We start from the raw sequence: 27508 nt of genomic DNA on the forward strand, positions 1-27508 counted from the left end.
TCCCCACACCTTTGCAGTGAGTTCTCCCACAGAGGAACTTGGGGGCAACACCAAGAGGTGAAGGACACCAGAGGGAAGAAATGGTGTCTCAAAGGCAGTGTTTTACACCTCCACCCTTGTAACTCCAGGCAGTCTGCATCACAGCCGTTGCAATGAGGAAGTCACTTCTGTGCGCAGCTCAGCCCTGGGACTGGCAAAGAGGTGGCTCCATGGCAGTGAAGAGCATCCTGCCAAGGTCTGCAGGAGAGTAGCATTTCCCAGTTACCCTGCTGCATACTCAAGGCAATAATTTCCTAGCCCTGGTACCTCACACTCCTGGTGTGGAGCTAGGAAGAAGCTAATTTGGCTGCTGCAGAGGATATGGGAAACTGTTGCAAGGGCAGTAAGTGATGCCCGATAGCTGACCTGGGCAAACTCACACCACAGCATACTCAGCCTTAGGATATCCTTGTGTCCTGGAAGGTCTCTCAGAAGCACCCAGTACAACCCAAGAAGCACAGCATCATCCCAGAAATGAAACCACTGCTATGTTTTTTCAGAAGTGTTCTTGTTACTGAAGTAAGAGCCTCTCCATGCCCTACTCCTCAACATCCCTCACTAGTCTGGAGGGAAATACAATAGATCACCTTCCTCACTAAGCACATCCTTAGCCAGGAGAGAGCGGAAGAGGAGGAGATGCTAACTGCAGAGATGTGGAGCTAGGGTAAACTCAGAAACTGTTCGAGCAGCAGAGAGAATTAGTTTTGTATTTAGTTTCCCTTCCTTATTTCTTTATGTCTTTAAAGAATTTTATATGAAATTGCTCCTAAGAAACTCAAACTAGCATCTTCCCTGAGACAGTCACCACTCTGCCCTGGGGAAAGGATGCCTGCTCTGCAGCCTCCCAGAAGGAAAGTAACCTGCTATGAGGGGTACTGCCTGCTAGAGGGTTGTGGCAGTGTTAGGGCTTAGAAACCAATCAGGATTTTCACAGCAATCTCAAGCTGTTTGAGGCCTTGCCCTCTTCTGTCATGTTCACGCTTGAGGTTTTTTTTCTTTCTTGTTCGATAAATCCCTGGTTTTCTAGACCTCAGGAGTGTACCAAAGTTTGAAAGTGACCCAAGTTCAAGCTAAAGGCTCAGCAGGAGACAAATAAAGGAACCTCAAATCTATTATTAAATAAGTAAAACCTCAAGACATCCTTAGGTCTGACTTACATTTTCTGAGTCCTTGAAGTTACTAATAAAACACCAAGAAAATGTCTGGATCTTTGATACTCAGCTCTGATAATACTTGGAAAATAACCAGAAACACACTCTTCAATGTTTGGAGACTTTAGAAAATTCTCCATATTTTCAAGTCTGGGCAAGCTTGTGTACAGTAGGGGCTTTGCAAAGTTGGAATGTATTGGGTTTGCATAGAAAGTGTTTTGCAGTGGAGGGGTTCAGGGCTGGCTTCTATGAGAAGACGCCAGAAGCTTCACCCATGTCAGATGGAATTAATGCAGTTGACTCCAAGCTGGCCAAAGCCAAGCCCATTGGTGATGGTGGTAGTACCTCTGAGGTAACATAAGAAGGTAAAAAAAGCTGCTGTGCAGCTACAGCCACAGTGAGGATATGTGAGAGCAACAGCCCTGAAGACACAAAGGTTAATAAAGAAGGAATGGAGGAGAGGCTTCAGGTGCTGGAACAGAGATTCCCCTACAGCTCATGGTGCATGGCTGTGCCCCTGCAGCCGATGATAGTCCATGATGGAGTAGATATCCACCTGCAACCCATGGGGTATCCCGCTCCAGAGCAGGGAGATGTCTGAAGGAGACTGTGCCATCGTGGGAAGCCCGTGCTGGAGCACATTTGCTGCAGGACTTGTGACTTTGTGGGGGACCCACACTGGAGCGGTCTGCTCCTGAAGGGCTGCAGCCATGGAAGGAACCCACGCTGGAGCAGTTCATGAAGAACTGCAGCCTGTGGGAAGGGCTCGCATTGGAGAAGTTCAAGGAGGCATATCTCCTGTGGGAGGGACCCCACAGTGGGAGGGCAGGGGAAGAGAACGAAGAGTTCTCTCCTGAGAAGGAAGGAACAGCAGAGACAACGTGTGATGAACTGATTGCAACCCCCATTCTCTGTTCCCCTGCACCACTCAGGGGGAGAAGATAGAGAAATCTGGAGTAAAGTTGATCCTGGGAAGAAGGGAAGAATGGAGGTAAAGTGTTTTTAAGATTTGGGTTTAATTTTCATTATCCTGCTATGATTTCATTGGCAACAAACTAAATAAATTTCCCCAAGTTGAGCCTGTTTTGCCAGTTACTGTAATTGGTGAGTGATGTCTCCCTGTCCTTATCTCTACCCACAAGCCTTTCATTGTCTTTTTCTATCCCCCATTCAGTTGAGGAGGGGGAGTGATTGAAGGGCTTTGGAGAGTTCCTGGTGTCCAGCCAGGGTCAGCCCACCACACAGGCCTTGATATGTGTATTGTTTTTCATATCTCAAATATGGAGTCATTTGAAAAGAGAAACAAAGGAGTCTTAGGCAAAAAGACTGCAGCAAGGTTAAAGAGAAGATTTTCCCTAAACCACAGCTCTATTTATTGTTATTATTTCAGCTGTTGTTCAGTGATTACAAAGAAAAGTTCTCCCTCGTAGTCTTCAACACAGCTTTACCTTGCAATCCACTTTCTGAAATGGCCTAAATAAAACACATAGTCGTGGTTGCATAGAACCTTGACCTACGGATATTCAAAAAGCAACTTCTAGTCGGAATTTGCTCCCTAAAGGGAGGGATAAATTTAACCAAGCAGTCCTCCTGACTGAGTCTCAACAAGGACCAACGCCCCTTTTGTTAAAGGTATCAGAATGACAATGTTGTAAAGTAATCATGGCCAAATACAAACTCTGAGAGTCAATTAATTGGCTTTCAGCCTATTGAAGTATTTTTCACATATTAATTAAACTTTAGATCACCTGGCTTAAATCAGAATAACGGAAATACTTCAAAACTAACTCTGAAGTGTGCCTGCTGTGAGCAGGAGGCTGGACCACTCGTCCTCTAGAGGTTTATTCCAACCAAAGCAACATGATTTCATGCAACCGACACAAGACTATTGTAACCTGGAAAGTCAATTGCTGAGACAGAAACACTTGAAGTTTCTAACCACAGGCCACTCTATTCCTCAAGAGACTGAGTGCCATAGAACTGCCTCACTGTTGGCCATCCTCATCATTCAAACGCCAGACAGTGCCCTCAGCACGAGCCTGGGGACTCAAGCTGTCTCTTTGCTGAACAATTGCATTTCTTTCAGAGGAAGTAAAAGCATGAAGTGTTTGAAGGTCTCTCTGTCTGAGCAGATTTGACTGACCAGCTCTGTTAGCAATCATGCATCTCTGGCATGCCTGGTTAGTTAGATGCTCTTCAAAGATTTGCAGTGGGCAGTTTTAGCCATGCATCTTTTCATCTTTTATAGCTACACTCCTTATGTCGAAGCCATTAGCAATATCTCTAAACTCCCTTTCAATCGTGTTTTACGGTGACTGTGCAGTACATTGAGGTGCCTTTTATGGTTGAGATGACGCTTTCATTATAAGCTGCTGTTTTCAGTGGCTTGTAACTTTCCCCCCAAATTACCTTTGGGGGTTGAAATTTTCTCACATTTTCTTATTCAGAGACCAGCAGTGAATTTATTTAGAAGTTGGAAGATAATCTCTGCAGTAATTTGTAAGTTATCAAAACTTAGGGGTGGAAAAAAAACTACAAAGGGAAAAAGATTTCATATATTTGATCATCAAAAAGAAAAGGTAGGCATGTACTTTCAGCATCCTGTAACACAAAATCATAAAGTGAATGCAGGTTCCATAAGACTCCTGTTTATTGTGATTAAATTTGGGCAGAGGAAAAAATGAAACTCAATGAGGAATTGTAAACCACTCAGATACATTGCAATCCTAATAGTAAGAGATGGAAAATTTATTTATGCCCATTGGAGGTTGAAGAACGTTTTTTGCTGGCTTTAGCATTTTGAGTTTCCTGAGCTTTGTGTGGTCAGCCCTTACAACAGCATCAATAAATGCCTTTTGAATTCATAAGCTAAACAGTCATAGTCACTCAACAAATATATAGCCAAATGCAGCTAAGGTATTTGCCCACTCTTTTGAAGGTATTTACTCACTTCTCAGTACATGTGTGCTATAGCACACTTGATAGTTCTCGTTGATTCCCATGAAAATACTTGTTGATACCAAATAATTTCAGACCTTATTTTGGCTAAAGAATAGTAGTTACAGTCTGGGCACATGCTGTTTTCAGTTGTGTTTATTTTTCTTTTCAGGGAAATAAAATGTATATTGTCTTGTTTCCTTCTCAGTGCTTAAACCTGCTCTTTGGATATGTTTTTTTTTTTTTTTGTGTGGCATTGGCTTTTATATGAAAACCTAAACACCATCAGAGCAAGGCTGCTGGGTGAGATGGACACCTGCTTTGATGTAAAGGTGAATAATCTTCACCACAAACAGGTAGATATTATGGCTGCTGCAGATCTACCTGGGCTTCTTTTAGATATATATCAAGAGGAAAATAAATATGGAGACAGATTCAGTTCAGATTGTTCTCTGTGGATCTGCTCCAATGTTGGCTCCAGCCAGTGGGTCCTTTTTCATTGGCTTTAATGGCTTTCCAATCAGGCTCTAGGGTCTGATTTTATGTTCAATGATCCTGTTATTCATGATGAGGTTTCAGCAATTTCAAAGTAACTGGAGTTGCCAAACAGTTTCAGATGTGAATGGTTCACTTCCCTCATAAATTTTGCAAAAGCAGCTCCACCTACAGGATCCCCAAAATTAGCAAGAGTTGAACAACTCCTGCAAAAGGAGCTATGAAGCCTTGCCTGAGCTTTTGCAATTTGCATTAGCCTTCTGTTAGGATTCCCCTGTGCATTTTAACTTGTGCAGGACTGTCTTATCAGCATCTCCTCTAGACTCGCAATAGTACCTCTCTAATACAACTAAACCTGTAAATCACCACTTTGTGTCTAATATTTTAATTGAGGAAACTCTTAGCTACACCCCCTTTGAGCAAAGTACTTAACTACCCCACTTTAATTTTCAATATAAAGAAACCTGAGCAAATGCCCTCACTTAAATATTAGGTAGAGCTGAATGGTTTCAGCAGTCTGATCCAAAGAGAATGCAGCAAAAATCTTTCCCCACATCAGAGGTCACAACCAAGATGATGTTTTCTACTTAAAGGTGAGTTACTTCATCTTGCAGTATGATATGCTGTATTTAACGCTTCATTTTAAGCTGCTTTGGCTCAAATGAATACAAATACCCAATGGCCATTCTCTTTATTAAACCGGAGCTACACAAAGGACTAATAATCTGGTTGTCTTGTTGTTCAGTCTAATTATAGTAGGGAGTGTGAGGAATCCCATGTGCCTCCTAACTTTGGATGAAAACAATTAGTCTGCAGATTTCCTCTTTTTTGGCTTTTATTACTATCATTATTACAATTAATAAACTTCATCTTCACTGCCACAGTCTACCGAAGTGTGCACTGCAAACCAGGAGAGAAAAGCAAAATGAGGCATTCTGTCTTTTTCACATGATTTCTGTCTTGCTTTCCTGGGTAAGATTCGCTTTGTATATCACGGCAGTGATCTCAAAGGCTGGATCCTGGAGAAGTACGTTAGAACAAAATGCTCAAAAATGCTTTTGGTAATGGAAGCTGCTGTCAACATTTCTCAAGAATATGCCAAGCACAAACCTTGAAGAGGGGCCCTGGGGAATGATTTATACTATGGACTGATACAGTAAACGCGATTTGTTTTAATTAAGGTGATGGCTTATTGCATAATTTACATTGCGCTGGCTGAAATGACCACACCAGGCAGTTTCGGAGAATCACAAGCCGTTCACATAAATTCCACTAACAGTAATACAGCAAATGTTGCAGGAAACAGTTTCATCAAGAAACATAAATGCAACGTTCCTCCTTCTCACAAGTTTACACCAAAACTAATTCTGCAGTATGTCTTCAGCTTTTAGCTCCTATATATTATGAAGTATGGTGTTGCACTCTCTTCCCCTGATAAACTTAACAAACCTGCAAATACGATCAGCATTCAAAACACCCTGCCAAAGCAGCAACAAAAAAGCCTGCTGCAAAGGAGGCAATCATATCTCTAAGCCCATCTAGCTGATCATGGCCTCTAAAGCTGCAGAGGATGTTATGCTGATGTACTGCAGCCTACAAGCCACCAGTAACAGCATAATTTTGAAAAGTGATTGCTGTTTTTATTTGAGAGAGGGTGTCCAGCACAACCTGAGATATCTGTGCTATTCAGAATGAGCACACCAAGCTGATTCACTCCAGTTTTGGCTTTTGTACTCTCAAGCTAGTAGCCCTCAAAAAAAACCCCTTGCAATTGCACAATTAAAAAGTGAGTCATGAAGTAATGAAACAGAAATACAATTGAGCAGAATTAAATTTGCCTAGGTCAGCCTAATATTGACATAGTCAAATGTCTTCAGAGACAATTTTATAATATTTACTTTCTTTTCATGTCACTTTATACTTCTAAGACAAATATAAATAGATATATTGTTCCGCATGTATATGGTAGAGAGCATACATAGAGACACTGTAGTATTATATGTAATATAAATAGAACTAGAAAAAGCCTAGGGATCTGGTAAAAAAGGGTACCATTTTATTGTTAAATATTTACTGTATCAAATGAACCACTCACGCACTTCAGTTACCACAGTCCCAGAAAACTATAAAAATCATGCGCTTAAAAGAAAACAACAACAAACATCTTACCACATTAGTGAGGTAATTAAAGAGAGAAGGGAAGGAAGGAAAGAAAAAGGATCTCAGATCAGCACTGGAATTGATGATTAAACAAAATGACTGTATATATTTTCTCAGAGAAACAATGATAAGCCACATAGAAGAGTGAATCTGATTCCTACTACGCTGTCATAGATTTAGCTCACTTAACAGCAGCTACCTAAAACTTGCATGCCTATTCTGTCTATAAGCAATAGCAGTAGGTTTCCAGAAATCTATTTATGATCTGAGGATAGGGGTTTAAAATAAACAGGATGAGCCACTCATGATAGCAAAGAAATGACTTTATATGTGATCTACTCCCAGTCTATTGCATGGGGTTTGGGGCAGAAGAAAGCAATGGGGTACATGTTGGAGTGTCTGAATCCCTCTTTATGAAACCAAGCAACAGAGTTGTTGCCACCTTGTTCAGGCATCCAGTGGCACTGCCAGCCCAACACCATCTGGCAGTGGGTGTTCTATGGGCACACCTAGCAACTGCCTTCTCCCAGGGGTAACTGAATTGCCTAGAGCCAGCCCCAGGACTCTCCTGGAGACTGACCGCACTGGCAAATGGAGAGCACGACTTCAACACACCTTTGAGTCTACGACTGTCTAAACAGAAAGGTTTCAAACAAAAATCATAGGTTTGCAGTGCTCGTGTTCAGCTGCAGTTTCCTTTTGCAGCTGCCGAACGAAACAACCCTCCTTACTGTGTTGCTTTTTTCTTCAGTGCTTGCTGTATCTATTTATTTTGTTCTCTGCTGGAGGACACAGGCCTTTTCTTTATGTTTGGGCAATGCCTCGATCTCAATTTGAGGAGGCAGAAGAGGCAGATCTAGGTGCTGCCCGGCTACAGAGGAATGTCAAATTACAATATGTTGGTAGATGTGCTCTTTCCTCCCCCTCCCACTCTGCTGCCTGTGATGTGATGTTATCAGTTTGCCTCCTGTTTTTCCTTTTGGAATACCGTAAATATAACAGCAAGCCAGAGCTGGTTTTGAGCAAAGTTCCTCACTGCATTATTCATGAGTTTGAAAACAAGAGGAGTTTGTTCTGAATCCCACTTAGCCTCATGAACTTTCACAGGTGAATTTCAGGCCTATTCGGCTAGCTACAGATGAAGTTTGAATTATGAAACAACAGGGGAGGTGCTTTGAATATCTTCTGCCAGGAAGACTGAGGGAGACAGCATTTTATTTTTCAGCCTTATTAAAACTTCTCTATAGAGAGGAAGTCGATCTTTTCAATTGCTCTTAATCTCCAGAGAAATCTCCCACTGATCCCTAAAATGCCGAACTTGCAATCCTGGAGCAGTTTTTAACCTGCAGTGCTGGAATGCTTCTAATATTTCCAATACTGCTTAAATGCATCTCCCTTTGCCAATTACCATGCTGCGGCTGGATGCTTCCAAAGCCTTCTATGGTGCTAATTTGCACAAAGACAATACTTGTTGTCTACAGACTTCTGGGACCACCTGTGCCAACCTATGCAAAGTGCTGGACCCTGTGATCCCAGGTATTTGAAAAGGATGCTGAAGGATGAGCCTGCAACTCAATTTCAGTCTCATTTCTGAGAAATGAGACTGGGAATGTAATTTGGCTCTAGCACATCTACTTTGGACAAATATCTTTGTTTTTATGAGGCTGTCTCCAGGTTTTGACAGACAGATCAGTCACATGTCCTACAGCATGGTGTTATGTTTGTCTGCAAACTGTTGTCTGGACAGGAACCCCTGTGCCCAGCCAGATGGAGGGGCAGAGAGACAAAGAAGCAGCACTCCTGCGAGAGCCCGGGAACTGTGAGAAAACTTCCTGTGATGTGGATAGGATTTCTCTCCTGCCTATGAGCAGGAGAGTGGGGCTGAGGCAGCAACTGCACTGGGATGAGATGTTCTGCCTGAGGGGATGGATGTGGGAGAGGAAAGTGAGGGAGGGAGCGAGTTGTCAGCATCTGGATCAAAATTGCTTTCTTGAAGACAAAAGACAACATCCAGTTCAGTAATCTGAAAGCATCTGCCGAGTTTTACCTGCGTTTTTACCCTGTGCTCCTTAAAGATGATGAGGGTGAGATTAACAGCCTTTGTTTTCAGATTTTAGCTGCTTCTCTTCCCTGGCCTAGAGTGATTCTTTATCTCAATTGCCAGCTTTACATGTCATTCAGTTCAACTTAATCGCAAGGATCCACAAATCAAGCGATTTCAGGCTGGGGGCTCTGACTTACAAAACCTTTGCGCGTCAGCAAATAGGATTTTCTTGCACTTCCTCATGGTCTTAACAAAGACATTTGCTCTCAGTTTACAAAATTTACATAGTGCAATTTGGGCATTTCACACTGCTGTTTACATGAGGATCCTTTTGAAGTCAGAGAGCTTGGATGGCCTGTATGAATGAACAGGGATTAGTACTTCATATACAAGTTGCTTCCAGGCTGGAAAGCTCCTAATTTAATAACCAAGCATTTAAACCAGATTCAGAGTCAAGATTTTCAGCTGATTCGAATTAGTGAAAATCTTGCACGCTTAAAGTTTAAATGAAAAATTTCAACAACAGATAATTACACCCTAATATTAGGTTATTAAACTGAGTTATTGTGCAGCATTCTCTATGGTTGTTTCACGTATGCTCAGACCTTCATGCAAATAGCTAGCGCACCTCAGTGCACATGGATTACCAGAACATTCAGATGTGGGAGAAAACCTGGATGTAAGAACATTGTGAAGTTGGACTTGGTTGCCTCTCAGTAGTCATCATACAGTAAGAACACTTCAATAAGATATGAAAACCCAAGGATACATTGATACATATCTGGCTGAGAATTTGTGGGGTTTTTTTTTGTCAGCTACCACATTCAATGGGAAGCAGAGCTTTGCATGAAAATTAAAATTATGTGTGATTTTGGATCAAGGAACCCTGACCAGTCTGATCTTTTCAATATTGCCCTTTTTGGAGCAAATGTCTGATTCTGGGACAAAGCGTAATTGTTGGTGAATTCTTTTTTCAAAGAAAAAATTTTAATTTTTATCTAAAGTTTGACCTGAATTCTAGAAGGACATGAATGGGTTAAATAAACCCTGATTAAATAAAAATGTATATTTAATGTAAAAAGTACATTTTGGGTTGACCCAAAATTGAATTTTTTTTTTTTTTTTTAAAGAAAGTAAAAGACAGACTCGCTCTAGAGAGCACTCTGTAATGTTCAGGGGATTTATATAATTTTAGCAGAAATAAGCAGAGAGATGTAAACCACAAAGACTTTCAGGCCTTCTGATCCAGCATTATTATGTACCCAGCAGAGATCAATGCCTCAAAGAAAAGCGTAAAATCCCCTGCAATGCCCTATTAAAGACTATACATTTGATAGTGATTAGTATATGGATGACTGAGGTTCCACCTCTTCTCCTTGTTATTAGCTCCATCTAATGTAATGTTCCCTATAAGGGCTGCTGTGATCACATGAATTTGTGCAGAATTGCACTGGAGGAAAGCAGAGAAGAGTCTATATCACAAAAACCTGTAGGTCATTTTGCTGTCAATCCAGTCGATGCCTTATTCTTCTTTCAGGATTAATCACTCTTGCCTAAAAACTCAGTTCCTTCTGGGGGAGTTGTGGTAATGCTTTGCACCAGCATAACCGAGTGTTTAGAGTGGGATGTGAAGTGTGATTTTGCAGCCAGTTGCTGTGGTTGTGTGGTGCCGAATGGGTATGTAGGTAGGCATAACGGACCCTTCAAATTGGAATTTGGCTCTGGAAAAGGCGTTAACTATTGCAGTCTTCCCCAAAGTGCCATGTTATCTGTAATGGCCACAGGCTTATGGTTATAGGCTGCAGGCTGTGCCAAGGAATTAGGCACTGAGCTGTTTCACTGGAGCTATGAAAACTGATTTCTACAAAGTTGGAAGCTTCATTGTTTGCAATCATCTGGGATCAAAGATAGAGAAGATGGGTTTGTTGTTGCTTCTTGGTATCTTTAAGAGTCCTAGCATTTTATTCAGATAGGCTGATTTGTCTGTCCTTGCTGATGTTTACATAGCTCATCAAAACTGGTACTACACTGTGTAAATGAATGAAGGGATGATACATGAAACTTCTGTCAGGATGAGAAAGCCCAGCATGTCTGAATATTGCTGTTCCAGCCTCATCACCCCTATCACAGATAGTGGATTGGCAATGGAAGAGGAGGTACAACACTTGTTTATGTGGATCTATGGCAAGCGAAACCTCCTTGCTCCATCCAGAGCTTTAGAAAAACAATTGTGGCCACATCACTGAGGAAGAAGACGTTTGCTGTAAGAGGCTGTGAGAGTTGCAGGACTATTCTACCCAGGATCTATAAAAACATGAAGAAGAGAATCCAACCCCAAGCTGACTAACCCTTCAAAATGGAAGAGAGCATAGTGAAAGGTGGGAACAAAGATGCTTTGCAATGACCTCATTTCTGAACACACATCCCATGTTCCCTGGAGAAGGATGTCAATCTTTTCCTTCTCCTTTTTGCTTGCCAAGTGATTATTTCCCTCCTAGTGCAATAAATGTGGATGCAAAAACCTTTCATAACTGATCAAGTCTACAGGCTCCATTTCATGGCTGCTGAAGTAAAAACAGTGGCATTTCTTTGCCCCAATCTCCCCGCAGAGACAGCTGAAGCCTCGGTGGTCCCATCGCACCATCAGGCTTGTCAGCATAAAATCACATCCCTCAGCGGTTTCCACTCACTCCGTAACTGAAGCAAGCTGAGAAAAACTCTTGTTTCCCAGTTGAGAGTGGTTTTGCCAGGCAATCTGAGCATATTTGGCATGAGCTGTACTGAAGCCAGTGCTTCCTGCTCTATGAACACAGGTGAATTCACGGACACTACAGGAGAAGCTGCTGGCAACTACATTGACGCTGTTACCATAAAAGAGACATTCCACTCTGAGCCGCAGAGCAGCCTGTCATGCGGTTTTACTGTATGTTTGCTTTTCCATATCAGCTGTAAGGAAAGGCAAAATTAAACATCACACAAGGTGCAAACATGGAGGCATGCTCAAACATGTAAACCCTGCATGCAAAAATAGCTACACACACGCACACATACATACTTGCACACGGTCCCCCTTGCCGAAGATGGTAGCGTAGACCATTTTCCGAGGCATTTAAATAACTCCTAGTGCGAAGACTGTTTTGTCTTTAGGAAAAGTTGCTTTTCTTTTACAAATAGAGGCTATCCGTTTAAGCTGTTTTTTGAGGTGTCAAACATAAAAATGAGATGAGACGTCAATCAGGGCCCAGGGGGATGGGGAGACAGAGAGCCTGAAAAATGCTTTCGACGCAAGCGGCTTGTTTAAGAACAAGAGCGTGTTGCAGCTAGCTGTATCTTTGGAGGAAAAGATGAATTTCTGCCCATTTAAACATGAATAAGGTGAGATGAAGGGAAGAGGAAAATCCATGAAGGTGAAGATCCTCTTTTTTTCTTCCTTTCCCCAGTTGTGATGGATGATTCCAGCCTAAAGTGCTGAGACTCCCAGTGAAGAAAACATGGACAGTGATTTTGATAAATAAATGTGTAGACCTTGCTGTTGCCACCTTGATGTTGGAGGGAAAGATGTTTGCACTTCATAGTGGGGTTTTTTGTGCATGGGTCTGAGAAGGGGCTAGGCTGGGGCAGTCCTACTGCTCCTGCGCTAAGAAGAGGGACTCAGGCATCATTTCCCACTGTTTTTAAAATTGCAACACCCACAGAGGCTGGTCGTCCAGATAACAACTTATGGCAAATTTGGGATGGCATATGAGGCTGCCAAGTGCTTGGAAAAGGGAAGGAAGTGGGCCATTCTGTCATGTTGACCTCCAGTGCTGTTTTCTCTCTTTACCTGTGTTAGTGGCATGATGCTATGCCCTGGGTGGTGTGCAGGCTTCCTTCATGGAGCTGTGATAAAGCACCTTTGGAGCAGAAATACACTCCCAAACCTCAAAATATTTGTTAGTGGAGACATATGCATATATCACTCACATGGATCGAGCTTGCAGAGTTTCTGAAGTGCAAGAGTTCCCTGCCACGGAATGTGGCTGCATTCACATGTTGTATGAGTCAAGGCAGTCCTTGAACCTTTTCTTCCCTTCAGACTGTAGCCCCTTACTCAGAGGAACTGTTTTGCCACCTACAGAATGTGGCTGCTTCTAAGAGTATCAGGGGATGCACTAAAAACTGTTGTATATCTGTATGGTTTTGAAGGGTAGTAAAGAAAAATATTCAATCCCATTGTACTTATGATTGGCAAAACACAATAACCCAAATTGAAGTACAGGTCATGTCACAGTGAATCAACTGCACATGTGAAAAGAGAAGCCTTTGAAGCACTATTGTTTTACAGCCCAGCAATGTTTCCAGGGCTGCTCTGCAGAAGTGTGCCAGGGAAGTGGTATACAGTCATTCACCAACTCTGATTTCTACATCAGCAGTGTTTCTCCCCTGAAGCACTCCCAATTCTGTCTTGGCCAGATTTAACACTGTTTTGCTGATGAGATGTGAACAGACCAGAAGTGTCAAACTTGTCTTGGAGGAACTAAACTCCGGTGCTTCTGTCAGTCCCTAAATTAGAAACAAGCATTGCTGGATTGCCAACCCAACCTTCATTTAAAAAATAATAATGAGAGTGGTAATGAAAGAAAAAAAAACATTCCTTAGCTTTCAGCATACTGGGAATCTGCTCGCATCGCTTGTACCCCGACTTCAGTTTCCAAAGCCCATTGAGATAGTATCACATCAGCACATGGGAAAGGGCAAATGAGGACAAAGACATATTCAACTGGAGCATATACCCAGTCCTTTCATTCACTTCCCCAGCATGTGGATTCCTGATGAGGACAGCCACGGTCCTACAAAAGGCAGTTGTAATTCCTCTCTCCCATTCCTGCCCAACAATGAAGGGTTTGAGCCTGCTCAGCTTGCGTGTGGAGCTACAGAAAACCAGACAAAAAAGACTGAGCTAAATAGAGAACACAAACACATCTCTGAGCTACACTAATGAGAACATAACTAATATGTTACATATTCCCAGCAGCACAAAGGAAACCTAAGGGAAGCACAGGCAGTCAGAGGTATTTCACTAGCTGTAAGCTAGTTTTATTCACACAAAGGTCCATCTACCCGTGTATTTAAGTTCCTCTACTGGTTTCTTATACCCTCAGAAATGCCTTAAACTTTGAATCTGAGACTAGCTTGGCTGTCTGCGCACAGCTACATCAAAACCCAGGATCCAAGGTATAGTGGGAGGGGTGAGCTTTGGTTCAGTAAGGGTGTGGAGAAACTCTTGAAATCCTACATGACCCCTTTTATTCCTTCTGAAGTTTGCTCAGTTCAGTTAGTAACCAGAGAGCTTCTGAGAGGCTCCAGATTCACCCATGCTGCAAGATGAAAGGAGGGTTAGAAGGAAGGCTATAAACAAGATATATATCTAATTTTTTCTCCTCTGCAGCAAAATGTGGCAGAGACAGCAGCAGATAAGAATGCAGATGTCCATGTCGTTTGCTCCCCAGTATATCAGAGGAATGACAGGTCAACACTTGGGTTTGCAGTGATTTGCATTTCTGAGATGAGCAGGTTTGAGGTGACATGACAGCAGGAAATGTTTGTAGCTGTATCAGCCCTTAAGAAACTGGGGACAGGACAGGCAATGTGACATCTCTTATTGGGCCAATGGACGGACCCATTCAGGGGAATGTTTCCAGGAGTGGATGCTCATCCTAACATGTGAAAGAGATGCAGTTAAGCTTTTCTATTGGACTTGTCACAGGGTTTCCTTGTTTTGTTTCCTTGTTGCCTGCCCTCTCTTCCACATTAGTGCAGGCCTTGGTGCAACAGAGTTGTGCCAAAAAGCCGCTGTCACAGGGACTTGCTGGCAAACACTGTGTGAAGTCACTGTTCTGAGGCTTGTATGTTTCTATTCCCTTTCCACACAAGTGAAGCTGATTTGCACACTGGGGTCAACTGCCTCCACCAGTGCTTTCTGCAGTAGCAGCTACCTTGTGTTAAATAAAAGGTTTTACTGAGGGACGGGTGGGTGAAAGCAGCAGGGAGAGGAGTGAGACATCGGAAAGAGACAGCAGGCTTCTTTCGTCACCGCTCTCGCCTGCTCTCCCTTGCAGATCCTCCTGATGTCTGATGCTGCTCTGCAAACAGCCAAGTGCAGCTCATCAGGCTTCCTGGGTTTTGCATGCTCTTTTTGGAGGACACTTACCCTTAAACAGTGCACCTTAAGCTGGCTGAAGGACAGGGAAAGACTGAGTGGCAATGTGTCTTGGGCTGTGAGCAGGGAGATCAGAAAAAAAGCCAAGTTTATGCCTGTGAGAACTTCTGTCAGAATATTTCTCCAATTTCTAATTGGAACACAAGCTTTTCAGAGGAAAATATTAATCAAAATTGTGAAAGTTTTCCTACCAACACTAGCCAAGGTGGAAGATGCTGTCCAAATTGAATCACAAATCCCCTCAGGCCTTTTGGCTGGTCTGCTAGACAGGTGGGTTGCTGTCCAGGAATACAAAAAAAAAAACAAAATGCCCTTACTATGTAGGCTGCAAAGGCTTCCCTGCTTTGTTCTTCATGTCGTGTTTAAGGGATGCCTCCTCTGCCCAGTGGAGCATCTCCACTGACTTACAGCAGTTGGAGAGCAGACGTGTGGCTTTCCCTTGCTGAAACAACTGATGTATTTCATCCCAGAGAAAATTGCCTCCGAGTACCTCATAAAACAAAACCAGAGTGTACATAGCAGCATATTTTGAAGTCCTAACTCAAGCAAAAGCCCATGGCAGGGAAGAAAGATTTAGCTGAATGGGAATAAAGAATCTGTTCTTTGGAGGTTGACAAGACATTTGGGATGTGCTACACTGAATGCTGGAGTGGAAAGGACTAGGCAAATGTAGGGTGTTGTAACTACTATTCGAAAAAATCTGTACTGGAAAACCCAGCTCAGCCACTAACTAAAACATGAGCCAAGAGTTTCACAGAGCTTAGCGCTGTTGGAATTTGGAAACTCATGGTCCAGCTCTTTCTTAAGCCGTGTTAAGCACATTTATTTAGTGGTTTTATGTGGCACTGCAAAGGAAGTTGATTTACCAAGTTCCAAAATTATTTAAAACATCTATTACAGAAAATAACATTGAAGAGAGAAGGAAAGGAATCCAAAGCAAAGAGCTTAACATTTTAGATTTAAGTGACTGAGTCTCTCTTTGTGCTGAAAAGAAAGACTTTAAGATGAACCATTGACTGCACAGCAAACCGCTGGGCAGTTTTGCATCTTTCACTGTAGTTTCTCATGGATTTGTCACTATGTGATTTTGGAACAACAGAAAAAAAGAAATACCTTGCCAGAGCTGGGCTTCTGTGGGTTAGAATGTGACTGCAGCAGAGGTCCTGCATTGCAAGCTGGGACTTCTTGAACCAGAAGAGTGGTTTGCAGGAGCAAACCATGTAACTTTCTCACCATGTAAGGGTGTATCAGACCTCTGCTCCTACATTTTACAGTGCCCCAAAATCACCTGTCTCCACCACTTTTACTCATAAATGCATAGAACTGTTCAGTTTCTGTCATGGAACTGTAGAAAAGGCTAAAAATGAAATTAATCCCACAGCTTCTCTCTAAAATGTATTTACTGTCTAGTATTACAGGTAAGGAGCAGGGACAGACAAACTTGTCAGCCAGACCAAACACATCCTTTCTAAGGCTTCCTAGGATACCATACACCATTCAAAGCCCATCCTGAATTTCATTTCCCATGACATAACCAAGTGCTGGTGGCTGTAAATCTGAAACACCACTACTGATTTCAGGACAGCTGGGATGGATTTGTACCAGCCTAAACAAACTGTTCAAAGAAGAATGTATCCTTCAGAGGTAATTTTATGCTATATAATAGCATATTTTCCATCATGTTGCCCAGTTAATTAGATAAGTGTGATAACTGTTCATGGTAGGGGGATCTGCCAGGTTCTCAGGCTGACTCAGTGCAAGCAAGCTCAGGGGCCAAGACTGCAAGACTCCATTCACTGACAGAACACTTACTGCTTGGACTACATGGCAAAAAGCACTGGTCTAATGGAGAATCTGTGTTAACCCAAAAATGGCATGAGGCTTGTATGCCTATAACTCCATTTAATTTTCAAGGGATAGCATTCCCAAAATTATTAGCATATTAGCATCTTTCTGGTCAGTCCCAGCAAAGAGGACAAGAGCTAAGATTTGGCTTCATCCATGCCTCTTCTTACTCTTCTGTACTACCAAGTAGTGCAGGTAAATTGGTGGGAAATATTGCAAAGGAACCACTCTTCTACTTCTCACTCAATGTATTGATGGAGGGCATCAGTCTGCTGGGGCTGGGTGTTCACATCATGGCTACTCCCCACAACAAGGAAGGGCAGTTTGAAGCCTGTTTGTTTCTGCTTTGGAAAATTAAGTGGCATCTGTGCACACATGCACTTGTGTATGCATGTTCTGTATGCAAATGCATGCAGAAACACCCCTGGTGTTTAGTTTGGCAGAGCCCAAAGATGTGACTCTATTTCTGAATGGTTTTTTTCCTCCAGAATGGTGGCTTTTTCCGTGCATATCCAACAGTTATATTTTGGTCCTTTCCAGCTGGAATGAAACTTACAGTCCAAAAGAAATGAAAAAGAAAAAAGAGAGATGGGAAGAGTAACCGAGGCAAATATGAAGAGCTGAGTGCCAGAGGCTGCCATCCAGAGATTTCTTTTGGCTCTCCCTTTTCAAGAAAACAAGAGTGAAGCAGTGTGCCAGTGCTGGGCTTCAGATTCCTCTGGCGCAGAAGGACTGGCTGCTTGGGAAAGATGTCTAGGAATGCCACGAACATCTACGTAGTCCATCTAATTTTTAGGGAAAGGGGTTGATTTAGGGTGAGCAGAACATAACTTTCTTCATCCACCTTCCACCTATCCTATTACAGGCCAGGACATTTAGACATGCTCAGTGTTGGTCACAGTCAGGCAGCATGGACCTTTTCTGTTGCAAAATCTGTTCTTCCTATGAGGTATGGCAAAATTTGGGGATTTTGGAGGTCTGGATTTAGTCTCTGGCTCTGCCAGAGATTTCTGTGGCCTGGAGCAAGCCACATTTTTGCTTCAGCAATCAAATTTTTGCGACCAGCTTTGCTTACTTTTCCTTGGAAATCAATAGGATTTACCCTAGCTCTGTAGTGAAGTATGTTTATACATGCTTGGCTAGGCTAGGCGAGATTTGTTCAGCATCCTGTAGCCTTGAAGCTGAACTAGAAACAAATTGTTTTGGAGCAGGTTCTATTTGAAGATAACTGTTTCAGATGGAAGTTGTGCTGAAGCAGGTGCACAAAAGCATCTCCTTTACACCTTGCAGCACCTTTCTTCCTCATCTTGGAATCACTAAACATGCCAAGATTAAGAAAATGCTTTCCTAAAGACCACAGTGAAACTTGGACCCAAAGGGTGACAGTCTTCACAGTTATAGAAAATCTATGAAAGTTCCTTTCTACTTTGAAATCAGGCAGTGTGCTGTGCTTCATCACACTTCCTGAGCTAGTTATCCAATAACAACTTCTGGTTGCAGATAAAAATAATTCTTTGTCTATGCTTGTCTGCGTACTTTCATCTACCCATCACAGGTAGATGGAAGAGGGCAGAGAAGAGGGAGAACCCAGTTCTTAAGGAGGGCAAACACTGACTGGATCTGGAGCAGGAAGTCAGGTAATGAGGGCTATGTTAAAGATTGCAATCAAGCAGGACATACAACATCAATGTGGTCCAATTCTGAAGGTGAAGCTGAGGGATTTCTGACATAGTTGCTTGGTGGATATGGACTATGAGTGGCCTTACAAGCAATGTTATATACTGAAGAAGTCATTGTCTGGTAACCAAGAAGTACAGATGTCTCATCACTGTACACCATTTGAACTCCTTACACTTTGGTTTTCCCTGAGTATAAAAAGTTCTGAAACAGTCAGATGGGTGGACAAATAAAGCCTTTTACTTTACTTGATTTTCTAGGTTTCATTTCATGAATATTTAGTGGGCTAATTCACTCTGTGATGCCTATGTATATAAATGCATTTTTGCCTCTGTAAATATACACAAAGAGCCTATTCTATGTGCACATGTTCACATCTGTATGCAAATACATACACAAAGTACAGAATTATGTTTTTTCATGTTACATATATGTATATACACACAGAGGTCTGTCTGTCTGTCTCCTTGAAACACTTGTATTACAAGCATAATTTTCTTCCTTACCCCTTATACAAGTCCTTTTTTAACCTCCTCTCAAAACACCTCTAGTGCCTCATTCTAGTGCCTAATTGGCCTTATCATTAAGATTTTTTCTTTAACTAATGTCTAAGCTAAATGTTTCCTTTTTAGGATCCAAGCCATTGCTTCTTGTTATGTCTCTCTCAGTCACGTCTACATAATGTGGATTGATACGCTAGTCAGGGATGGTTTCAAAAGAAGCAAATAACATCCATTAAGAAATGGTAATATAGGAATGACTCATATAAAAATATCCATCTATCTGTATATATATTTCTTTCTGTGTGCAGGACACACAAACTGTTTCAAGTATAGGCACACACACACGAATAGGACTGCTGCATTTCAAGGATTTACAACATTTAAAATCCACAGACCCATAAGAGTATGTTATCTCACCCTCTGAATATCCCAAACAACTACATGCGCATGTCCTTGCAGAAGCCCAGTAAGTTGTGACTGACTGTTGCACAGCTTGTCTGTTGTTAACTATGCCAGTCATGCTAATTTTGCAACCTTGTGATCCCTGCTTTTAGATAGTGAAAAGTTAGGTGAGATAAATCCCACCCAAAACCTTTAAAACTGTAGGTCTGAAACTCCTCATTGTTTAAATTATACAGGTTTGTGGGATCCAGTGAAAGAGGCCTCTGGGCCCTGATTAAGATCTCTATTTGCTGCTCTAATTCAAAACAGTATTATTAATAGTGCTAGTAATAAGCAGTACAGAATGCAAATCCTGGGAACACATGTTATCAAAGCCTGCACAGACTTTAATAGTTGAATGTTTGTAAAGTACTTTTTGATTTAAAAAGAAATAAAATGTGCAAGCAAACTGACATTATTATTATTATGTCTTTAACTTCACTAACCTTGCGGTTTTCCTTCACTTTTCTAATTATTTACACAGTGAATAGCGATATGCTGGTGATGGCACCAGAATTTCCTCAGACAGGATATGATTGTGTAAATACTGATAGTGAGCAGTAAGGGCTAATTTTAAGATGGATAATGTAGCTATTAAGATCAGAGTTCACTCTCCATTGTAGGTGATTGGGGTGTAGAACGGAAAGGACAGAGATAGGCTAACGTTGCTAACAGGACTTTTTCTTGCTGGTGCTCAGAAATGTTTAAGTATAATGATTAGACAGAAGTTGTTACTATTTTTAATGAACAATTTGTTGCACAGTGCTGCCCAAACCGAAAGTCTTTGATCATTACAGTAGACTCTTCCCTCTTTCTGTTCCCAAAGCCCATTAGAATAATTTAACTAGCCTCAAGTTTCAGCACAGCTTGTTGTTGCTGGAAACTAGCTACTTTGTCCAATCCAACTTCAAATTAGACAACATAATTAGAAGAGCATCAGCCACTTCATTGGAAGGACCATACTTTCACCATCGAAAACATCTCATCATTCCTATACTCTCTCACGTTTTCTTCATTTTCAGCCTTCTCTTAATTGCCATTTGTTTGGACTTCACAGGAACACCACAGCTTAAATTTGCCCCTTCATGCTCATAGAAAGTTATCATGTCTTCACTGCTTAGAGTGATAAGTACCTCTCCCTGAATACTTTTGCTATGCCTTTCTCTGACTTGTCCAGACAGTTATACTTCTTGTTTTTTTTTTGCCCCAAAAAGAGGACAATCTTTTACACACTGTGTCATATCACAGCTACACATAGCTGGACCTTTATTCTGCATCTGCCACATATTTACAACAGAGATCTTAAAATCTGGGGGAAGCTTTTTCAAAACCATTTCATTGCTTTGTGGCTCACAGCTGGTGTGTTTCTGAAATAACAGAAGACAAATGGACCTCAAAGACTGGACCACGTGAAAATGAAATAATAAGCAGTATCTTTTCCTTCTAATCTTAGACTCTTACAGAAGTGGAAACAAGGTGCTTCTTGCATCTGACATAAGAGGGATACAAAATGAGCATTCAACAAACTTCATTTCTGAAGATTACCTCCCACAAATCAGAATATGAGATCTTAACTCTGCTGCTGTAAATTGATAAAAAAGCCCTGTAAGATCAAGCCGTATCTGCTATAATCCTCCAGTAAACACAATTTCACTCCGCAAAAAATCCCACAAGTGAAAAGTGTAACAAAGGAACAGAATCCCAGGATGAACCTAACTTTGGGCCAGAGAGATACAAACTTTGGCAGTACAATAATCACGTTGGGGGAAAATCCCTCTCAAACCCATGGCAGAAACAAAGAAATTTATGGTTGTCTGGAAGAACACGCAGAGCTGAGGTGCTGTAAGTCAGCACTGCTTTCATCAAGAAATTCTCATCCCATTGGTTAGGCTACTATTAAAGGTTTCATTCTAATACTGTTGAGTATATTGTGTGGTTTCTTTTGTTTCTTTGTTTCTGGATGGAGACTTAGTTATCTAATATTGGAAAAAGGGGAAAGAAAAAAAACACCCTGTTTCTACAGTGTATTATATCGACATATTGGGATTTCATTTTGCATAGCTGAACCATTTGCATCTGACAGGTTCAACTACATGGAAGATGTTGGACTTCACAGATAAATTAATTCTAAGGAATGTTTATAAATCTAAAGAGCTGCACCCGTTGACTTCTGCTCCACGCTGAGGCAGAGTAACCACATTTTCAGAAAATGGCTTTCCTGTTTCTGTGACAAAAGAGTTTTTGGTGGAAGTCATTCACTTTTTGTTGCTTGAAGAAGACTGTGCCAGGGTGAAAAATTTCAGTGTAATGGTCATGATATTAATGAACATAAATCAAAGAGTGATTTGGCCAACTGTAGCATCTCTGGGAAGGCTTTTGTTAGCTAAAGGGATGTGTTGTGCTTTTGGCATCATTTGCTTCAGAGGACAAAGAAACAGGAATCAACCTTCTCCCTTCACCGTGTACTGAAGACCAGGTGCTCCTGCTCTTGGCTAAGGGGGATGAGTGAAGGAAGAGCAATGGAGGTAGCAATGATGCTGAAAGCGAGCTGTAATAATAGAGTTGGAAACTGCCTTTGATTTGGAAGGTTTGAACTCAGTCTGTTTTGACTGGAATCATCTAACTGCCTCTAGTCATGGTCATCTGCCTACAAAGTGCCTAACAGAACCATTTGATAATTGATGGGATAAAGACTTCCCTGGGCTATAATTCTATGGTTTACACTAAGTAACAATGGAAATGTAATCGCTGAACTCATGTCTTTGTTCATCAGTCTGTGGAGCTTGAAGAAAAAACAGTTCAAATCTAAATCACTTCTTAAAAGGAACGATAGGTGTGAGAAAAGGGAAGGAAAGGGAATTAGTGCTATTAAACCATGCTATATATAATTTGTGTGTTTTCTCAATGACATATAATTACACTCTTTCCTGGTAGGTTGGAGCTGCAGCAGGGTATTTCTGATGTTTTATTTCTATTTGAGTTATGTCAACTACATTAGTGCATATGTGCACACACATACATACTTCCTTTTTTGTACAACTATCCATTCCTTCATCAAGTCCATAATCATTTCTTCTACAAAATTTTCATGTCCTGGAAACAGTCAAAACAAAGATTTTGTCAAATTAAAACCTGTGGCTGAGAATCAAGCTGAGTATGAAGAAAGAGAATGAAAGAATTGTAAGGTACCTTTTATGGTCTACTAGCTAAACTACGTTGTCCCTCCAGCATTCTGGCAAAATCAATGCACAAATCAGCTCTTTTCTTATTTAACTTACTGGTGAATGTGGAAGTGTTTCTGTGGTCACTGGCAGCTCTCCCAGAACTAAATTCTCTGAACATGTCCTATAGAGCCAGAGAACTGCCTCAGTATGCCACAGTGTCAAGCGTGAACGTAGACTAGAGGCAGGTAACAAGGAGAAAAGACAGAGATAGGTAAATAAATTAATGTTTCTCTTTTTGGTGTATATGGATATGAAGGTGAAGAAATCTCATCTTTCTCCATGACCTAATGCTAATCTCTTTCCTTAGACAGGAGCAATCATTGGTGCATAATGCTTTCTAAATTGTGGACCTCACCTGTGGAATCTTCCCTTGCCTGATCCTCATTAAAATCATTTCACAAGTAGATCTGTTCTGCATGCTGCCGTGTTCTGAAGAGAACAATTTCAGCTAGCTTGCATTAACAATGGGGTCCAGGTTGTGGGTTAAGAAGGTGGGTTAAGATTTCATGTAAGTCAGTCCTGACCTATGCCTAGGACAGATTTGTGCGATGATGCTATTTAGTATCAATGGACTTTGCATTATGCACTGGGGGGGGGTGGGGGGGTGGTAGAGATGATAACCAGAAGACCTTTATCTAGCCCAGGAGATAACCCTAGCAAGTTGTCTTGAAGGTAGTTGTCCCAAACGAGTTGAAAAGAAAAGCCAAGTCAAATGGCATGACTGAATTTACCTAGAGGCCAACAACAGTGTCAAGTATCACAGACCATCGAAAGTCAAGATACCCAAGGAGGTCAAATATCTCTTCCAGGCTCCAATATAGAACTGCCTGTATTTCTGAACAGTCACAAGTCATTGCAGAGGTGATGGTTACTTCTACCTGGCAGACAAACACTTGAGAAGTTCCCCTTGTTCCTGTGGTAACTCTTTACATAACTGGACAGAGCAGGAGATAGATTTCCCAGAGAGGGAACCAGAACTTTTAGAGTATCTTTGTCTCCCTATCCCCATGCTTGTCAGTCAGCCCATAAGATTTCACCATCGGTGGACACCCTCCACAAGAGATACCTGCCTGGAAGTTTCCCTGAGGTGAAGAGTAGGCAAAGGACAGACAAATGGTGAAGAACAGATAAGAAAAACAATCATCTTACAAAGTGTAGAGCTACCTTCTCAGAAAAGAGAGCAGTGAGTAATATTCAGGAAACATGACTGCAAGTGCCTCAGGTGCCTCCTGAGTTGGCAGGTTTTACTGAGTGCCAAATTCCCTCTCTGGCTAGACAGTCACCTACAGGAAGCTCTTGGCTAAGGCAGTGTTTCTGCTGGGCAGACAGAAATCAGCAATGCTGAGAGGATGGTCCCACAGACTGGTAATGAAATGTCTTGCTAATGAGATATGAGTTGGGCTGGGTACAAAGATCATTGCAAGGTGCTGCTGTATATGAGGACATCTGTCAAGTGCAGTTTACCTGCCAGAAACAAGCCATTTTAATTGGATGTGACTCAAACTTCCTCTGTCTCTACATGATATTTGTATGCTTTATGGAATAAATGCTTCTTGTTACCTTCGTTAGCATGTGTCATTGAATATATAATGTCCTGTCACTTTCGCTAGTATGTTCTATTGACTATATTGCTGCTTGCAAAGCTCATGTTGAGTTAATGTACACGATTTATTTATACAATTCATTTTGCTTTATTTCCAGAGACATGCTGTGACCATACTGTGGTGCAGATCCTGTGAGAGTGACTGTAATAAATAAACCCAGTGAACAATTATCTCCCAAATACAGCTTCACTGACACAAATCAGTGGAGTATAGTTCTTCACTTACATTTAAGAGCTGGTGGTCGCATACCAAATGTGGAGTTTAACCAACAGGGAGTACAAGCAATGCATTTGTGATCAGATTTGGAGGGGCAGAAGGAAAAAACAATGAAACAGCTCCACTAGTAATAATTTGGAGGGGAAAATCAGTTTTTTGGTTTGGGTGTACTAATAAAAGCAATCTTTCTGAATATCTATATTTTTCCCAGAGTTTCTGGTGCATTAATAGATACACAGATAAATGGATAGATGAATAAATACAAGGATAGATAGATTATTTTTTTAAATGGGATTTTTGTTTTACGGTGCGTGCATTTGGAATTGAAAAACACCTTGTCCTTTGGCAAGAAAAGTACACTGTTTTTTCCTTCTGGCTGCAAATCTTCTTTTTGACTGTGTAACATTTCATTTTCTGTATTTATTTCTTTTTTAACTACTCTTGCAGTGAAACTTCTCTATATACCAACTGAACCAGTATTATTCAGTCAAAGGAACCTCAGCCCTTGTTCTGAACTAAGTAAAACTAGAGAAGATGAAGCTTTACTATGCAGTCTTCATTATCATCATCATTATCATTATTACTATTATTATTATTAAATAATGACCATAGTGGGGAGTCTTCTTTAGTCCATGACTTAGCAGTTACTTTACATTACCCACATTAATGCCTGTAGTTCCTCTAGGCCTCCTGGTGACAATACAGCATCAGTGAGAAGACAGCAGCTTTGATTGCAAGATTGCCCCAAAGCCCTGAAAAGCTAACAAACGTCTTATCCACTGTCATTCTTGTCACTTTGGGCTTTGAGCTCTGAGATATTTAACTCCCACTATGCTGTTCTGCCTTTGTGGAAGATCTGTTAGGAGAATAGTGATATCTTCACATGGGCATCAGCTGCCACCTAGGTGAGACCTACAACACTATTTCAAAATGAGCAAATTTCCTTTCCCCTGATGTGGCTCCATTCATTAAGTCATGTTGTGATAGAGGAAAAGAAGAAAAGTAGGAGTATATGAGAAGTGGGGAACAACCATACTTGGAGAAGTTTTATTCTGTTAGGGCTTATTTGGGTGATAAACTCAGCCACTGAGAGCTAAGACTTCTCCCCACACACACTGACCCCACACATCCAGAGTGTGGGTCATAGCTCAATGTGTCCACCTGCATCAGAGTATTCAGGATCATGGTGCTAAAGGCAGTGGTACACCCTCACAAACATGGAAGGTAGGTCCTGGCCTTAATCAGGCTTGGAAGAGTGGACATTGAGCATCAAAGCAAAGTCAAGCTCTGACCCTCAAGCTCCTGTTATCAGCCATACTGTGGCTTGCTGATACTTGAGCTGCTGGCAGGAACAAAAACCCTGTTTTGCCATGGCAGTCATGCGCAGCGTGTCTCCTGAAAAGCCAGAGTACAGCCGGGCAGAGGGAGGCTAGGATTTCAACCTTCGCTCCAAGTTGCCTCGCTTTCCTGGGTTTATGTCAGGCCCTTAGCGTTATTTGAACATAGTTTTTGTGGTTTAATTTGCATAATTGATGAGATGGAAAATTATCTCGATGATTGATGGATGTTCTGCATGCACCAGAGTTTGTCGCAAAATATAATGCGTCTGTAAGATGAGCCTGCTGCTGCCATGTTATTTCCCAACAGGGCTATAAAATTCTAACTTAACCCTGCAGGTTTTTAGGTTTCTTTTATTTTTAATCTTTTACAATATAATGTGCAACACAGTAAACAAACACAAAGACACAGCATCAACTAAAGTTACCATCTTTCCTCATTGTACTCCAAGGACATGCAATAGTAAATGGAAAAAAAATAGTATCACACTTGTGGAATTGCTCCAAGACTTTCATACACTTATTCTCAGTAGACTTGCACTATAGCTATACCTATACCTATACGTTTCCACGTTCTTGAGTATGGCATATCTCTGATATCTGCATTACTAAAATTATCTTTTAATTTTCAGTTTGCTAACAAAGTTTAGACCACAATTCATGCCAAGAGTGGACTTTATTTTGGTAATTGCTTGTTATAGAAATTTTTATAATCAAAAGAAGAAGCCAAGTGCAAAATTACTCTTCAGTAACTAACAGTGTTTCTTCCCAAGGGAAATGTGACTTGGTCCATTCCTGTTCAGCAGAGCACTGACACATGCATGACTTGAAGCCTGTCTTCAAGTTGAGTGTGAAGTAACAAGTACTTTATGTCTATCATGTGTTAAAGTTCTCTGTGGAGCAGAGATGGACTCGGGGCACAACCAGTTTCTTTGCTGAACAGTGAATTTGAAGACATGAAGTCTCTCCTGTCTTGTCTGCAAATTAGTGGCCAGGCAGAGCAGCGAGTTATACAGTTTTCGTACATCAGAATTATATGGTGAATAGAAGCGCTTTGTGGTATGTGTTCTGTGTAATTGTATCACCTATTAGAACAAGGCAGCAATGATCTCCTACCTACACTAAATCATGGACTAGACCCTCTGGGCAGTCTAAGATGGCAGCCTGGGACGAGCCCTGACACCCAAAACCACCATCCTTCAGGGAAAACAGAAAGTGAGACACCTTTTAGTCCTACATGAGCTATATTCAGGGGGGATTTATGAGAAAAGAAGGGGGAGAAGGAGGAGAGAAAAGATTTTTCTTGATCCTCAAATTGATCATACCCAGAGATCATGAACAACGTTCCTAAGGCACTTTCAAATTATTTTAGCAGGCTAAAAGCATAGGCTAAGCCTAAGATTATCACAGCTCAAAAGGACAGTTTTGCTGTGTCAGGTGAGTTTCCTAAACAGCTCTAGTTTTGGTATAAAGACTACACAACTGCACTGGTGTCAGAGAGGCTGTGGAAGATGAACAACACTGGCAGTCCTCCCGCCACCTAAGAAAAGGTACCAGAATGAAGGATTTACCCCAGGAACTCTTTACTGTGTCAGCTTGTTGCGCTGAACAAAAATTTTCTTCAATGGGAATTTGT

At 41.5% G+C, this 27508-nt stretch overlaps 1 protein-coding gene across 37 annotated transcripts in view; it reads right to left on the reverse strand.

Annotated features, from left to right (window-relative positions):
- The window catches only part of CELF4 (CUGBP Elav-like family member 4), a 686780-nt gene that overhangs the window by 120709 nt on the left and 538563 nt on the right, over nt 1–27508 (reverse strand). For 12 of the 37 annotated variants that reach the window (XM_065663968.1, XM_065663950.1, XM_065663974.1 and 9 more), the window contains exon 4: nt 11815–11841. The exons of the other annotated variants lie outside the window; for them this stretch is intronic. In XM_065663968.1, the coding sequence (XP_065520040.1) occupies nt 11815–11841 (27 nt within the window). The remainder of the gene's footprint in view (nt 1–11814; nt 11842–27508) is intronic. 37 annotated transcript variants of the gene reach the window in all.

The sequence above is a fragment of the Lathamus discolor genome, chromosome Z, assembly GCF_037157495.1.
Source record: "Lathamus discolor isolate bLatDis1 chromosome Z, bLatDis1.hap1, whole genome shotgun sequence".
NCBI lineage: Eukaryota > Metazoa > Chordata > Aves > Psittaciformes > Psittacidae > Lathamus > Lathamus discolor.